We start from the raw sequence: 17,477 nt of genomic DNA on the forward strand, positions 1-17,477 counted from the left end.
GTTCATGTATCACAGTCTCTCCTCCAAAGAATGGTTTTGGAGGATATGTTTGCTGCAATTTTCTGTGGCACATGGGGCTGATGAGGCTCAAGCTAATTAGAACTTCAGGGCCAAGCAATGAGCACAACGAGGGTAAGCCTGCCAAGACTGCCAGCTGGCTGCCCCAAGCAGCTCTGGGTCCAGCAGCAGCCGGGAGGCAGGGCAGACAGGTCCACGTGACAGACGCGAACAGGGAGAAAGGGGCAGCGAACTGCGGCAGCCCAGCTGGCTCTCACTCTTGACCTCACCCGTCTGCGCATCTTTGGCTGCCGAGGCACGTGGTGCTCAGTGCTTGCATTTGGCTGCCTACCACCGCCGCCCCCCCCCCCCAAGCTGCAGGCTGTCACTGTCTCCCGTGGCTCTGCTCTGTGCTGTCGTCTCAGAGCACACATTAGAGCCGCAACCTGACTCATAGGAAAGTTCTAGTGTGACCACAGTACTGCTCCAGGTCACAGCTCCAGGCACGGGAGGGTGGCGGTGCAGACCATTAGAGGTCTCCAGACGCTTTTAGGAACAAAAGTTTCCAGGGAAAGGAGGTCAGAAACAGGCAGAAAATTCCATGCCTTTTATATAGGGCCACCTTGAAACCATTCTTGATCTTGATGGATAACAGGTGCTGGAAAATCACCAAGGCCAGATTAAGATGCAAACTCAGAACTATGGATACACACAGCATAGTCATCTGGCTGTGAATCTGGAAAATTACTCTTGCTATCTTCATACTGTTATGAAAATTTTATTTTCATAATTTTCTGTACTCACATCACTAGGCTGTTGCCATTCCTTTTGATTTTTTCAAGTGTATCACTGGTTTAATACATAAAAAAAGAACAAGGGAACTTTCATTGCCATTTCATACTATCAATAAGCTCATTAAATATGCATTAAATAATCTCATAAGCAAATATGAATTGGATCAATGATAGGGGTTGGTATTACACAGTGTTTAAAGAACATGAACATACTGCTTTCAGATCATCCACAGCTCTGATTTTACTCTGAAACCTTTCAAATTTCAATCAGCTAGCTGTAACCTGATACCAGACCAATAAAATGATAAAAGCTTAAAAAAGAGATAAAGCGTAGGAAAATGGATCCATTTTGTTTCATCTAGAAGGGGAGAAATGATACACAAAGACAAACTACCATAAATACCAAAAAGAAATACATCAAACTGAACTATATTTAGGGATATATAATAGGCACAATATTTGCACAAGATGCAATAATAAATACTCCTACACGTAACCCCTACCTGCAAGGAGCTGACAACCTTAAAGACTGACACCTCTATAACTAACCACAATACAAATGACTGTAATAATCATAAAGCAAATAGTGTTAAGAGTGTCTACTTGGCATCAAGCATTTTATAAATGTTATCTCACTGAATCTTCAAAACAACCATGCAAGGCTGACAGTGACGGTGCTAACTGCATGGGGCTGTTACGAAAATGAAGAGAGTTAAGATTACCTATCTACCTACCTATCTATCTGCCTACCTATCTACCTGCCTACCGATCTCTAACCAAGAACATAGAGCTAGCAGGTGGCAGAGTTCAGATTCAAACCCAAGTTTGTCTGCTTCCAAAATTTGGTTTTTTTTCATCCTACCACATTGAAGAAGAGGCTATTTCTACGGGGGAAATCAAGAGAGACTTCACAAGGCAAGTAGTGTAAGATGGTAGTGAAGTCCCCACAGGACCTCAAGAGACTGAGGAAAATGGGTAGGAAGATGAGCTACTGTGAAAACACCACAGCTTCAAATAGCCATTTCTATTTTTCTGCCTCAAGACAATTAAAAGCGCTTCCAGGACAATTAAGAAAGAAAAAGAAATAAGATACAACCAGATTGGAAATGAAGAAGTAAAACTATCTTGAAGTAAAACTATCTTTATCTGAAGACTGCATGATTTTATGTGTGAAAAATCCTAAGGAATCCACTAAAAGACTATGAGAGCGAATACAGCAAATTCAACAAGACTTTAGAACACAGGCCAATATATAAAAATCACTTGCGTATCTACACATTAGCAATAAACAATCAGAAGTGAAATTAAGGAAGCAACTGCATTTACAATAGCATAAAAAAAGAGAATAGGTATAAATTTAACAAAAGAAATGCAAGATTTGCAGGCTGAAAGCTACAAAGCACTGATGAAAGAAATTAAAGATCTAATTAAATGAGAAGACATCCCTTGTTTATGGATCCAAAGACTAAGTATTGATAAGACAGCAATTCTCTTCAAATTGACATACACATTCAACACAATCTCTATCAAAAACCCAGTTTGTTTACTGCAAAATAAATAAAAATTAACAAGCTGATTCTAAAATTCATGTGTTAATATAAAAGGCTCACAATTCCAAACATAATCTTGGAAAAAATAAAGTTAGAGGACTCACACTCCCTGATTTCCAAACATACTATAAAGGTATAGCATTGATAATTAAGATCATTGTGGTGCTGGCATAAAGACATGCAGATAGAGCAATAGAGGAGAACTGAGAGTCAAAACACTTCTATGTATGGTCAATTGATTTTTGACAAGGGTGCCAAGAAAATTCCACGGAGAAAGAGTAGTCATTTTAGCAAACAGTGCTAGGACAACTGGATACACACATGTAAAAATGAGGCTGGAGGGCCTCCCTGGCGGCACAGTGGTTGAGAGTCTGCCTGCCGATGCAGGGGACACGGGTTCGTGCCCCGGTCCGGGAAGATCCCACATGCCGTGGAGCGGCTGGGCCTGCGAGCCATGGCCGCTGAGACTGCGCGTCCAGAGCCTGTGCTCCGCAACGGGACAGGCCACAACAGTGAGAGGCCCGCGTACTGCATAAAAAAAAAAATAATAATAATAAAATGAGGCTGGACCCCCGCCTTACATCATACACAAAAATTTCTCAAATGGACTACAGACCTAAATGTAAGCGTAAAAACTATAAAACTCTGAAGAAAATACAGGAGTAAACCTTCATAACCTTGGATTAGGCAATTTCTTAGATATGACACCAAACAGTTTCTTAGATATGACACCAGTTGCTTAGATATGACACAAGCAACCAAATGAACAAAAAGATAAATTGGACATCGCCAAAATTATAAACCTTTGTGCTTCAAAGAACACTATAAAAAAAAGTGAAAAAAAACCCACTACAGAATTAATATTTGCAAATCATATATATGACATGAGACTTATATGTGCAAATCATATATGAGACTCATACCTCATATATATGAGACTAAAGAACTCTTATAATTCAACAAAAAAGGACAAATAACCCAGTTAAGAAAATGGGCAAAGGACTTAAACAGGCATTTCTCCAAAGAAGTATGCAAATGGCCAAGAAGCATATGAGAAGATGGTCAGCATCATTAATCCTTAGGGAAATGTAAATCACAGCCACAATGAGATACTACTTCATATCCACTAGGATGGTTAGAATAAAAAAGACAATCACAAGTGTTGAGAGGACGTGGAGAAATTGGAGCCCTCATACATTGCTGGTGGGAATGTAAAATGGTGCAGTTTCTTTGGAAAACACTTTAATTCCTCAAAGAATTAAAAAAGAAAGGAGTTACCATATGACCCAGCAATTCCACTCCTAGATATATACTCAAGAAAACTGAAAAATTACATCCACAGAAAAAACTTGGACACAAATGTTCATAGCAGCACTATTCCAAAACAGATAAATCCAGAGACAGAAAGCAGAGTAGTGGTTGCCATGGAGAAGGGGAGTCAGCAGCCAATTGGTATGGAGTTTCTTTTTGAGGTCACAAAAATGTTCTAACATTAGAATATGGTCATGATTGAACAACTCTGTAAATATAATAAAAACTGTTGACCTGTACACTTTAAAAGGGTGAATTTTTACAGCATGTGAATTATGTATTGATAAAGCTCTTTAAAAAAGAGGTAGAAGTAAGACAGATTCTTTCAGCTTCTTTTCAACTTCCAATTTTGACAGCTGTTTGTGTACGCATTAAAGAACAGCTAGGACTAGAACTGTAATTCCATGGACTTGATGCTATTTTTACCCCTCACAGTAATTCAGAATGTGGACAGGAGGAACGGCAAAGAATGTAAAAGATCTGGATGTCAATTAGCAGAATTACCAGCGATAAGAGAGGACTGAGAAGAAAATGGGGCTGAATGACCTTGGGATATCACAAAAGAGGTATTTTAGAGAGGAAATAAGCAAAAGTTAAGAGCTGGGAAGCTGAGATTAAAGGGTTTATTTAAGACTCATGAACACAGAGTTAATGACTAACAAGAAAAACCTTAAGAAAAACCTGAGGAATGGGCTATGACATCATTTATGAGGACACGTTAAAAAAATGATGCTCTCCTCTTAAAATACCTTTGCATCACGATAAAAATACTCAAATCATTGAAGAGGAGTGATTCCAATTTTTCTACAATATGAAGAAATAAAGTACAAGTAAAATCACAACCTTAGAAATGTGATGCTGAGCGGGTCAATCAATGCAATCACTGCACAGTCTGGTGGGTGTGGCAGGCACAAAAGGAGGGCAGGTGGGGTGGCCTGTGTGCCTCTGATGAGCAGGAACTGTCGTCCTCCCTTTGGGCTCTTCCACCGCTGACATGTATAACTGCTGTTCTGGAGGAAGAACACCACGCCATTCCATCTTGATACACACACACAAGAGACATGAATCCAGCATATCATCCAAACAGGTAACAGGAAGAAAGTGAAAGTTCGTAAGAGCTGGAGACCTAGCTGGTGAGCACACAGCTGATGACTTTCTTTTCAACGGAGCCCTGGCAAGCTGGAGACAAGAATCGTTCTCTACTGTCCAAACACAAACAAAGGGCTCGAATCATCCCACCCACTACCTGCTAGTTCCTCATTCTGCATTTCCACCATCAGCAGTCTGGGATGTCTCTAGTTGCTCCAGAGAAAAGACAAAACTAGACCAGCTGTAGTTAACAGCACCATCCAACGGGACGCGGCACTCGGGCAACTGCTGGAATGTGTTTATTACAGAGGAACTTCTATACTTCCATCACTGAGAGGCAGGGGTCACAGTTCACATATGAATACACATAAATGTTTGTTTTCTAAAGTAAATGAGCTTCAACTCCTTGCTGATGAGTAGGGTGAGGGTGGCCAAAAGCATGGAAGTAAAACCACTTTAATCAAGCTTCCCCTGCAGCTAGACAACAGACACAAAAGTAACACAAATGCTGATTCGTAACTAGATGTCTTTTCTTTGCTTATGTTAGGTTTCTATTACTGTACAATGTTGTTTATCAGTATTTTACAATTTTAAAGTATTCACGCTTGCTTTTCAAGAGCTAGTGAGCCACCCTCTGAGCGCTATTAGTATATGGGAAGCATCGTGGTAAATGCTTTACATATGTGATCTCATTTAATCCTCATCATGAACCTGTATTATGGACAGTATTATAATTCCAATTTCAGAAATAAGGAAACACAATTTGCTCCAAGTCTCCCTGCTAAGTGGGGGAGTCAGCATTTGAACCAAGACTAGTCTGAATCTAGACCTTCTGCTCCTTCCACTGACGACCTGCCTCTACCTCAACGCATTTTCAAAAGACAAATGGTATTTGCCTTTCTCTGTCTGACTTACTTCACTTAGTATGATATTCTCCAGGTCCATCCATGTTGCTGCAAATAGCAATATTTCACTCTATTTTATGGCTGAGTAGTATTCCATTGTGTATACATATACCACACCTTCTTTATCCATTCATCTGTTGACAGACATTTAGGTTGCTTCCAAGTCTTGACTATTGTAAATAGTGCCACTATGAACACTGGTTCTACTGAAATCTAAAAAAAATGATACAAATGAACTTATTTACAAAACAGAAACAGACAGACATACAAAACAAATTTATGGTTACCAAAGGGGAAAGCGGGGGAGGGAAACATTAGGAATTTGGAATTAACAGATACATACCACTAGAGAAAATAGATAAACAACAAGGACCTACTGTAGAGCACAGGGAACTATATTCAGTATCTTGTAATAAACCATAATGGAAAAGAATATGGAAAAGAATATATATACACAAAACTGAATCACTGTGCTGTATACCTGAAACTAACACCATTGTAAATCAACTATACTTCAATTAAAAAAAAAAAAGAAGAAAGAAAACTGGTCCCAACATTGGAAGCAAGAGACAGAATGCCTGCACTGTGGTTCTGCTGTGCTGTTGAATGCTGGGCATTCTCACTCCCTTCTGCGTCAACAAAACTTTGCTGTCAAAACCTGTCCACGCTCCCCACTTCCCACCCACTCCTGCGTGCCCAGGGAGCTAGCATCCACCTCCACCCCCAGCAACTCCTGTGCATAAAGTCATCCAGGAACTTCACACGGCTTCATCCGTCACCTTATTAGGCTTCTCTGAGGCACCCCGTCAGCTGCCCTCTACCACACATGGCACTCCACCATGCTGAGTGCCTGCCATGACTAGCCCTTCCTCTCCAGGCTCCTCTGTGGTCCCTCTTCTACCCATTCTCTAATGCTACAGGACCTTAGATCTTGACGCTACACCTCTTCCTTCTTTTGTGTCTACTATTTCCCTAATGTGCTCTCATCCACTGCCCTGGCTTTAGACAGTTTCCAGCTGGGACAGAACAGCTGTGAAGGGGGTAAAGGGAGGAGGGCTGGGGCATCTGCCTCTCACTACAGGCCCTCCAGGGCCTTTGGAACTTAGCACCATGGACAACCGTAACCTCTTCAAATTAGCCAACAAAACGAATGCACATACAAATATACAGACCGACCAGCTGTAGGCTGAAAACCCCCCAATATTTATTTCCAACCTAAAATCTTCTCTGAATGTGAGATCTGTAGATCCAGACTTTTCATCTGACATCCTTTCTTGCATGTCTCATAGGAATCTCAAACTAAACAGGCCCCAAACTGAATTCTCAAGCTTCCCTCCAAACCAGTTTTCTCACCTCAGTAAATGGCCCATCACTCAACCAAGCACTCAAACTGAGGATCGGTCTTAATATTTCCTTCCCCCCTACCCCCACTCAATCCCCCCTACCCCCACTCGATCCCCCCTACCCCCACTCGATCCCCCCTGCCCCCATTCGATCCCCCTGCCCCCACTCGATCCCCCCTGCCCCCACTCAATCCCCCCTACCCCCACTCGATCCCCCCTGCCCCCACTCGATCCCCCCTGCCCCCACTCAATCCCCTACCTCCACTCAAGTCACCACACGCATCAGAAACGTTCCTCCATTTTGCCGTGGTGCCGCCTGACACTTGGAGCCTGGGCTGTGCTGGATGCAGCAGTCGCCTCTTCCCGGCCTCTCTGCTTCCACTGGGGCCCTGCTCCACAACCCCTCTTCCCCAAACCACTTTCCATCCCACAGCTGAAGTGTCTGTCAGATGGGTACACCTCGTTTGGGGCTGGCTCCTGCCCATGGCCCACGCACGCTGGCCACTCCACCATCTCCCTCCTGTTTGGAGCTCTCAAAGGCACTCCCTCTATTTCATCTGCTTTTCACCTAACATCCACTTAGCTTTCAAGTGTCACTTAAATAGTACTGCCTTAGAACACCTGCGCTTGAATCCACAAAGTAAACTCTTTCCCTTCTCCACTTGTCTCTCATAGTATCCCACTTTTTCCTCACCAGAGCACTGACCACAACTTAAAACCATAAATGTATTTGTTTTCAATTGTTTTGTGTGGGACACCCTCACCAGACTATGCCCCATGAGCACAGCATGATGCCTGTTTTTGTCAACCATGCAGACCCAGAATCTGGCCCAGGGTAACGGTGGATTTTTTTTTTTCCTTAGTGAAAAGAAGAAGAAATATTAAGACAACAGACTAAAGGAAGGGTCAAAAGATGAAAAGAGAATAACATCAAGGTATAGAGGAAGGAAAATGTGCCTATTTTTCCTGAGTTCAGCTCAATGAATTTCCATAAAACTGAAGTGCAAGATAACTAGAAAATAGTTAAATAAGAAGGTTCTGTCCCCTCCAGGCGTTTGTCCAAATGCATGACCATTTTTATGAATTCAACGCCCTCACAAAAGACTAACTCCCCCATAATAAGTATTTCTGCAATGACAGGCTAGAAAGAATGTGCGTCTCTGAGGGATAAAATAAGTTAAATATCTCAAGGACAAAGGAAGTGAAGGTTTCACAGAAAGGAGGAAAACAGGCAATGTTTAACGGCGATCCCCATGGACCTGGAGCAAGGCCGTTCGGTCTAGATTCCACTCTGCCAGGAGGGAGGGGGTCACTAGGGAGTCCACGTACTTTTTCTTGGCCCCAGTTTCCATCAGTATAAACCAGTGCTCCCTTTAGGCTAAAAAGCCTATGGTCTTATTAGTCATGCATTTATATAATATTCATTCAATATGCAGTGGATCTAGATAAAGGTGTGTTTTGCCTCTGAACAGACTGCCTTGCTTACTGTTTAGGGAGTGTTCTCTGGACTGGTTTTTTGTTACCTTTGATTTAGGGGTTTATAAAACTTCAGTTCGTGTTGGTTACGCTGACCTATAACACCTTGAGAAACCAAGTAGAAATGTTTTCTGTAAACCTTGAGTTAAAGGACGTCATCCTGAAGAACAACGGACCGGAGACTCCTACTTATTATATTTCTGAAACCTGAAGTGTATTTCTGATACTGTTTCACAGCTCAGAGAATATGAACCTTTTGACAGAATCTATCTGACCCCCTTCAGGACTGGCAGGCTTCAGATTTCTTTTGATTTCAAAGCTAACAAAAATTGGGCTATCTGCCAGAAGACAAGCTCTTACTGATCTCATAAAAGTGACACGGCTAGAGCACTAGCTTGATACGATCAAGGTGCCAAGTTAGACCGAAAAGTCACCACAGCTTCCTCGGGAGGCACCTGGCCTGCTCTGGGCAGGAAAGGAGAATCACCGTGGCTGCAGAGTCTCATAAGACAGCGCCGTCTCTCTTTGCACAGGCCTTAATGTATTCTGACACGGCCATTTCTGACTGTAGAAAACACACAGTGATCAGAGTAGTCTTCAGCTCACTGCTGGCTAGAGAGGTCTCTGAGGTAAAGCAGGTGAGGTAACGCAGGGGACGGCAGGTCAGCGGCCCTCACTGTTCAACCTCCCTCCTGCGCTGGCTGTGCTCGGGCCTCTGGACAAGACTGACTCTGTGCACTGCACAGCTGCCCCAAGTTACCGACGGGCAGGAAGTTACAGGCAGAATTCAAGTAGAAAAGGGTGACCTAGGCGATACGCCTAAGTCTTCTGATGGTGTCTCCTCTTGTATCGTGTTGCACATGCAGGTGTAAAGGTCCACACCAGGACACGTGCTGCTGAGGGACTCCCCAGGGAGATGCCTTATACACACCAGCAAAGAATCACTAGGGTGCTAAGTGTAATGTTACTTCTATCTTAATGTGATTTGTAAACTGGAGACCCTGATCATTATTATAGCAAATGAATCTAGAAAAAACTAATGATCAGTTATACAATAAGACCTTTTTGTACCCCAAAGACATCTCAGAAGCCTTGTCTCAAACCCAAGGCCAAACGCTATGGCCTCTGTCCAAAGGTTCCTTTTCATGCACAGCTCCCGCAGTGGCTTTCCAGGATGACTTAAGCCCTGGGTCAGCTGTATTCTAAACACAGCTTGGTTCTAACTCAATATTCTTCCCTTTCTTTTAGCTCCCGTATTCTCTACAATACTGTCATTTGGGGATTCTATACCTCGTGATGTTTTTCTTTCATCCACCTGTATGACTATCAGCAGTAAGAACCTCTCTGAGGTCCCGTTTCCTCACCTGTGAAATGGCGCTAAGGTCCTCCAGCCTCTGTTTACAGCCTCACGTGTGCAACGAGAAGCCCCCCACCACGATGCAGGCGCATTCCATCTGAATAACTCAATGCTGTTTTCTTATTTTTGAGGTATGCCTGCCCTGCCTTCAATCCACCACGAGCACAGTCTCATTCAATATGTCCCAGGTGTATTACAAGGCACAAACCCAAAGCACTCACATGCCGACCACTGGCAGCAGCTTACCTTCCAATTTCTTCTCTTTGCTCAACAAGTAAAACAGGTGCCGCCGCAGAGCTGGAGGACGGCCTCCGAGGAGCGCGATGCTCAGTGCCAGCTGTGCCGCCTCAGCTCCGGCTGTGCCCGCCCCCCTGCAACGGTGCCCCGCGCCCTGCTCACGTGGTACTCCCGCCTTAGAGCCCAGCACGGCTACCGACCGCGGAAAAAGCTAAGCAAGACTAACCCTCTGTCTAGCCTGTAACTGTCTCAGGTGATCCTATTTAGAGCTACACAAGTTTAAGTCTAGCACAAAACTGGTCGACAGCTACAGGTCATGTTGAGACCTAAAGATGGATAGAATGGTTTCACACACACGCATATTCCAAACAAAATAAAAATAAATTTTTTCTATAATTCCAAAAGAAACATTCTCTAACTCTACACCTGAAGGGACTTTTTTCAAATTCATGGTACTTTAAAATAAGTTGCTGTCCACTGGAAGAGGACTCACGGTTAACAGGGCAGTGCTTCCTGCTTGCTCTTTCTGAAAAATATCAGAAGGCACTGTAAGGATAGGATGACTGTGAATTACTATTTCTTCAGTAGTGTTCTCCTAATAGTAGAGAGACGAAATGACTGTTTGATGAACTGGCGTCTAAGCTTGTCATTTCTCTTCTGTTATAAATCTGTCCTACTGCTTCGAGGGCAATTTAACACAGAAAGATAACCTCAGAAGAGTCTGACATAAATAAATAAACTCCCAGTCAGCGATGTGTCTCTAGCTATTTGAAAACAAATAAAACCAGGAGGAGCCTAAGTCTCAGTAGAAAAGATGCCATTCCCACAATCTGTTGGAGCAAAGTACTCTGAATCACAGGTTTGCCCTCACTTTCGTAGCTACCTAGCCATCCTGTGTACCAAGGCAGCCACTATCCACATAAACTTTAAAATAAAGTTAACTAAACTTAAATAAAATTTAAAATGTAGTTCCTCGGTCCCACTAGCCATATTTCCTACGTGGTGGTCAGTGGTCACCTCACTGGTTAGGGCAGTAAAAAAATGTCTGCATCACAGCAGAAGTTCTGCCAAGAGCTCTGATGCAGACGTGACAGCACCATCTGGGAGCCACAGATTTACCAGCTGCCACTTACGTATTCAGGTGTTTAAGACATAAAACTCGATAGCTATTGCAGTGGTCTTTTTAAGTACGTAACCATGCCTTGGCTTTCTTATAACAATAGCATTTGTGCTTGTATTACTTTCAGTAACATGAACTATTAAAGGTAAAAGTGAATGCGACTAACTTTTTCAGTAAGGACTTTTTTTTACAAATAGACAAAATCCTCTGTCATACCATGTGTCCCAAATTCTGATGTAAATAAAAACGAACCAAACAAATACAACCCATGTACATGGTGAATACAGTGAAGAAATTGCTCTGAGAAGAGCCTCCACTTTCTCCAGGTGAGTCTGGGCGCCTGCACCTGTGTTTCGTCACTCACCGAACTCCAGGAGGGTCTGTGCCATCTGCCTGCTGACACCTGCAGCGAAGAGAGTAAACTCTCTGCACCACCACCCGGACCCCGGCTCCCGACCAGGTGGCAACTCCTTGGCTTTCGACTGCATCCAGCAGAGAATCCCTCAGGGGAGCTCGGGCGGGGAAGCCCAGCTCTGCTTGTTCGTGTCTGAGGGTCCAGTCTGTGCCCACGGTGGTGTGACCACCACACATAACCTGGCAAGACACGCAAAGGAAACAATTCCAGTCTGACCCACGAGGGCACACTACATACCAAATCCCAACGTGCTTGGGGAACCCTAAGCATCGGGTGTGATTGCAGGACACTCAAGGAATGACAAGGACAGATGCACGCCCACGGCGCGGGGCTCCCATCCGCGGGCCACCAACGTGACCGAGGAGGCCTGGTGAGTCGAGGAACAGGGGAGCGGCAGGAGGACAGACCACCTCGGGGATTTGAAAACATGGAGAAAGTACTGCTATTAAAACACCTTATGGTGATTTAAAAAATTTTCTTTTATGAGGTAACGCTCTCAATAGCACAAACTACAAAACAGAATAAAAGAATGACTAGGGTTATTATGAAGCGCTAGCACTCTGCACACCCCTGTGAGCAACACGCGACACCTTTATGATCCCAGTAAACATCCTAGTAAATAAACATCCTCTAGAGTGCTCCATGCTTCCTACATTGCAGCACTTTTCTTTACATACGGTGCTGTGTAACAAACACATTTAACCTCACAACCCAAGGAGGCAGGCTGCATAGTTACCACTGTTTGCCAGATGAGAATGTTGAGACAGGAGTTCAGCGTCTTACCCAAGGTCACCCAACAGCAAGTGGCTGAGGCAGGACCCGAACTAGGCACCTAGTTCCAAAGTCCACACGCTTAACCACTAAGCCTACTGCCGCTCCGCTAGCACTGACGTGAGACGAGGACACACCTCATGAATTGAACATCACATAGCTGTCTAAAACTGTACATTAAAGCAGTAATGCACTTTGAGCTGTATTTTACATCTGTTCAATTAAATTGATTAGACAGCCCTCCTTTTCACATAATCCTCTCCAGACACACGCTCTGACAGTCAAAGGGAGCTCCCGCTCAACTCCACACCTACCAAGTAGGTTCAAAGTCCGTTTCCTTTCCTTTCCGATGTCCCTTCACACTGTCAGCTTCAGTATTCCGCTCTGCGCTGACTGGGATAACTAGGCGACCCTGAGGCAGGCGCACTGAAGTCAGACACTTGGAGCCCGAGTGGTCCCGGGGGTGTCCTTTGTGCCCGCCGCAAGTGAAGTTTAGTGGTTCCCCAAGTTCATCTTGGTGGATGACCATGGCTCAGGGCCACTAAAATTCCCAAAAGCAATCTCCAGTGTATAACCTCAAGTTTATGCAGCTCTTTTTATCCCAAGGGATACAGATGTTATGAAAAAGAAAAACATGATTTTTTTAATAAATAAAAGAGGCTTAAATAAAATTCTTAGGCAATTATGAGAAGAGAAAAAAAAAGAAAACTCATATTTTAATAAATTAAAGATTACATATATAGTTGCTGAATATTTGGAAAGGACCAAAGGTAATCACCTCTATAAATTCCAAAGCCTTTAAACGCAGTATTACTACAAAGCAAAAAACCTCTAAGTCAGTGATAGTTTACCTGGTTTTCAGGTGAGTTATTTGTCAGGCTCTTAAATCTAAACATCTGGGCCAAAATGATGCTTCTTCTTGGAAGGGGTGTGTCCCAACTGTGCACTTCATGTGTTGTTTTTGAATCTTCTTTGGCAACAACTTTCTGACAAAAATAAGTATTCAGAATAACAGGGCAACTTCCATTTGGGATAATAAGCTTTTGCCTGGAAAGGGAAAGAAATACAAATACAAGTTTATCTGCAATGCTGGATTCCCCTCACCTTCTTGCTAAATCACAAAGGACAACGACTTGCTGGCTAAGGACACAGGCCCTAGAGCAGCTGCCAGTGCATCTGGTTCTGCTCTTCTGAGCAAGTCTTGTGTCAGGAGTGGGGGTGGAAGGGGCGGCAGTGCTCGAGCTGGAGGTCCCCCGGGGCCTCCCAGGCTGCTGGACAGTGGCCTCAGGGCCCCTCGGGGAAAGTACTTGGCCGGGGGGGTGGGGGGCACACAGCTGCCCGACACTGAAGTGAATGTTACAAGAAAGACCTTCGGACACTTCACAGCTCTCATCTTTCAGAAAACATGACACCAGACACCAAAGGAGCTCCACCTTCACTACCAAACGGACCACAGTCACTGAAATGGCCCACATTCAAGTGGAAGTAGGACAATGTGCTACTGGTTCCTCTCAGACTAGCTAATGCTCATTCCTCACACAGGCAGCGCTGCTTAACAGGAAGGTTAACAGGAAGACGGAGTAGACACACTTTCCCCTATTTCTCCCGTTAGACACAAGGAAATGCCTGGTGCTGCACAGAAACGAAAGAGCAGAAGAAGCTGAAAGGGGAGAGGAGGAGGCTGTCCAGCTGGGACCCAAGGACAGACAGAGCAGCAAGTTCCTGAGCTTCCTCTTTGCAGCCTAGAAACAGCAATGGGTGCCGACAAAGCCACCCTCGAAAGGAAGGACAGGGAAGGGGCAGCCCAGCGAGACAGAAAAGTCCTAGGAAATCACTGCTCTACTCTTGGCAAATATCACAGGAAAACTGTGACCTACTGCCACACACAGCAGGCAAAGCGCAAGTGGGGGCTGGACATGCCCCTCGACAGGCTGTGATGAAGAGTCTGTGCAGGCCGGCTGGGCTGGTGTGAGACGAGGCACTCACCCTCACACCCCCATCACTCCCGTAACCGAGTCTCACTCCCCGCCCCTTGGAGCAGAGTCCAGTGGCCCAGCAGAGTCAGTACTTTCACCACTACCCGGCCCTCCCACTTCCTCCACTGCAGTGAGTGGCAGCCTCGTGGGAAGCGGTAACGAAGGAAATCCTGACGCCTCCCTCCACCTGGTAGTAAGAAGCCCCCCACCCTCCCAACGTCTCTTCTCAGAGCAGTGCCAGACAAAGCCACCTAAAACTGGTTTAAATAAGATCCAGGATCTTGTATCATAATACCTAACATGTATAGGTTACCATCTAGAACCACCTGTTACACTAAGAACCAGGAAAATTCTCACTTGAATGAAAAAACACAGTGACTAGATGACAATGTTAAGATGACGCAGATGTCAGAATTACCTGACAAAGATTCAAAAGCAGCCATTACAAACATGCTTCAGTGACAGTTACAAATGCACATGAGACAAATGAAAGAACAGAAAGTCTCAGCAAAGAAACAGGAAGTCTTAGCAAAGATACAGATTTTCTTAAACGGAAATTTTATAACTAGGAAATAAAATAATGAAAATAAAACTCACTGGATGGGTTCAACAGCAGAATGAAGGGAGCAGAGAAAAGGATCAGTGAACGTGAAGATAAAATAATATAAATTACCAAATATAAACAACAAAGAAAAAAGAGACCAAAAAAAACCAATGAACAGAACCTCAAGAGGTGTGAGGAAGAAGAAATAAAAATGGAAAGATACAGGTAAATAAAATAGGCTTTCCTGCTCCTGTTGAGTTTTTGAAATTATATTTGGAGTTGAAGCAAGAATTATAACACTGTCTGATATGGTTCTAAATGTATGCAAAGGAAATATTTAAGACAGTCATGTAAATGAGGACAGTAAAGGGACATAAGAGGCAAGGTTCCTACACTTCACACAAACTGGCAAAATGTTGACCCCATAAACTGATAAGTTATGCATATAAAATGTAATGCCTAGAGCAACCAATAACATAGCTATAACAACACAAAAACATTATAAATAAATTAAAATGAAATTCTAAAACATGTTCAAGCAACCCACATAATGCCAGGAGAAAAAGAAAAACCCAGAGAAATGAAAAACAGAGAACAACACAGAGAAAACGAGAAATAAAAAGGGAGACTTAAGTCTTAATATATCAATAATTACATTAAGTGTATATGGTCTAAAAAAGCAATTAAAAGACAGATTAGCAGAGTGTATTAAAAAATACGGTCCATCTTTATGCTGTCTACAAGAAATTCACTTCAAATATAAAGATACAGGTAGGATGAAAGTAAAAGGCTGGGGGAAAAACCATCATGTAACATTAACATAAATATGGTTGAAATTACTATCAGATGAAGCAGGCTTTAGAGCAAAGAAAATTATCAGGGATAGAGAGGGACATCACACAATGATTAAAAGGGACAATCCACCAAGAAGACAAATTTGCAATGGTAATATTTTAAGCCGATAGACTACACGTATGGTAACTTAGAAATAACAATTAGGAGACATGGAGAGACAGAGGCAAGCCAGACACAGAGTGACAGTCAGCAAGAAGAGGTTCAAGAAAGCAAGAGGGCAGGGGTGGGGCACAGCATCGGGTACCACTGGGCTCAACTGTGAAGGTCCTGATACAGCAGGATGGATGAAAGATGTCATACGTGCCCAGCCTTTTCTTTCAAGTTAATTTGAAAAATATGATCAAGTAATATTCTTTTTTTTTTGCGGTACGCGGGCCTCTCACCGCCGCGGCCCCTCCCGTTGCGGAGCACAGGCTCTGGACGCGCAGGCTCAGCGGCCATGGCTCACGGGCCCAGCCGCTCCGCGGCATGTGGGATCTTCCCGGACCGGGGCATGAACCCGCGTCCCCTGCATCGGCAGGCAGGCTCTCAACCACTGTGCCACCAGGGAAGCCCGATCAAGTAATATTATTTTAACTGCTAAGTTAAGAACATAGCACAAGATTTCTGTGTGTATTTAGAACCTTACAGTTTACAGAGAGACATATTAACATTAGAACTCTGTTCTGCCAAATTCAAAGTCCTGTTTGAGGCTATTAAGGTTAAACCAAATTAAAAACATACCTATACCAAATAGATGTGCAAGGCTAGTGGATTTGGGATAGACCTTAAAACCCATATCTAGGTCCATTTGGTTCATTTTGCTGTTTTTACTCAACACCTATGACATTCCAGGCAAGGGGCAGGGGACTGGGAATCCAGTCTGAGACAAGAAGGCTGAGAGGACAGGTTTACTGCAAAGGAAAAGGGTGTTATATGATACCCCGAGGGAGGACCCTCTGGAGACAGGGAAGGTTTCCCAGGAGAGGTAACCAGGTGAGGGCTGCCTGGGTGAGGGTGTGTGAAGGCACAGGGAAGGGGATGGTGGGGCACCTGCGGGGCTGCCTGGTGGCAATGACCACAACTCAAATTCCATGTGACAAGCAGAGTTCTCAGTACTACCTCACTGAGCTTCTGCAGAAGAAACACAGATGCTGTTTCCTTCGTTAGGAGGCCAAGGACGTCACAGCCTTTCAACATCCATATACATGGCACCAGCGTCATGCTCCTAGGGAGTGTGACCTCTTTATTTCTTTTTATGCTGCAGGCCAGTGTTAACTGCTGTGGACTCTACTATCACCTCTCTACTTATCTTATTGCCACAAATGTTATGTGATGACCAAAAAGCAAGTTTACAGAGCATGTATTCAGATTAATATTATAACACGTTTAACCAGTTTTTCTGAAGATCTAACTAAAAATAAAGACAAACCTAAGGGGCTTACCTGGTGGCGCAGAGGTAAGAATCCGCCTGCCAATGCAGGGGACATGGGTTTGAGCCCTGGTCTGGGAAGATCCCACATGCTGCAGAGCAACTAAGCCCGTGGGCCACAACTACTGAGTCTGCGCTCTAGAGGTCACGAGCCACAACTACTGAGCCCGTGTGCCACAACTACTGAAGCCCATGCACCCAGAGCCCGTGCTCCGCAACAAGAGAAGCCAACGCAATGAGAAGCCCGCGCACCTCAACAGAGTAGCCCCCACTCGCCGCAACTAGGAAAAGCCCACGCTCAGCAAAGAAGACACAACAAGCCATAA

At 44.1% G+C, this 17,477-nt stretch overlaps 1 protein-coding gene across 6 annotated transcripts in view; it reads right to left on the reverse strand.

The window, feature by feature from the left end:
* SPIDR (scaffold protein involved in DNA repair) overlaps positions 1–17,477 on the reverse strand; it is a 354,441-nt gene that overhangs the window by 89,843 nt on the left and 247,121 nt on the right. For all 6 annotated transcript variants that reach the window (XR_013824509.1, XR_013824510.1, XM_079901470.1 and 3 more), the window contains exons 9-10: positions 13,217–13,412; positions 11,544–11,773 (exon numbers count right to left, since the gene is read on the reverse strand). Coding sequence is in view for 4 of the 6 variants with exons in the window: in XM_079901470.1 (XP_079757596.1) it covers positions 11,544–11,773; positions 13,217–13,412 (426 nt within the window). In the remaining 2 variants the exon portion in view is untranslated. The remainder of the gene's footprint in view (positions 1–11,543; positions 11,774–13,216; positions 13,413–17,477) is intronic.

This window comes from Stenella coeruleoalba (genome assembly GCF_951394435.1).
Source record: "Stenella coeruleoalba genome assembly, chromosome: 17".
NCBI lineage: Eukaryota > Metazoa > Chordata > Mammalia > Artiodactyla > Delphinidae > Stenella > Stenella coeruleoalba.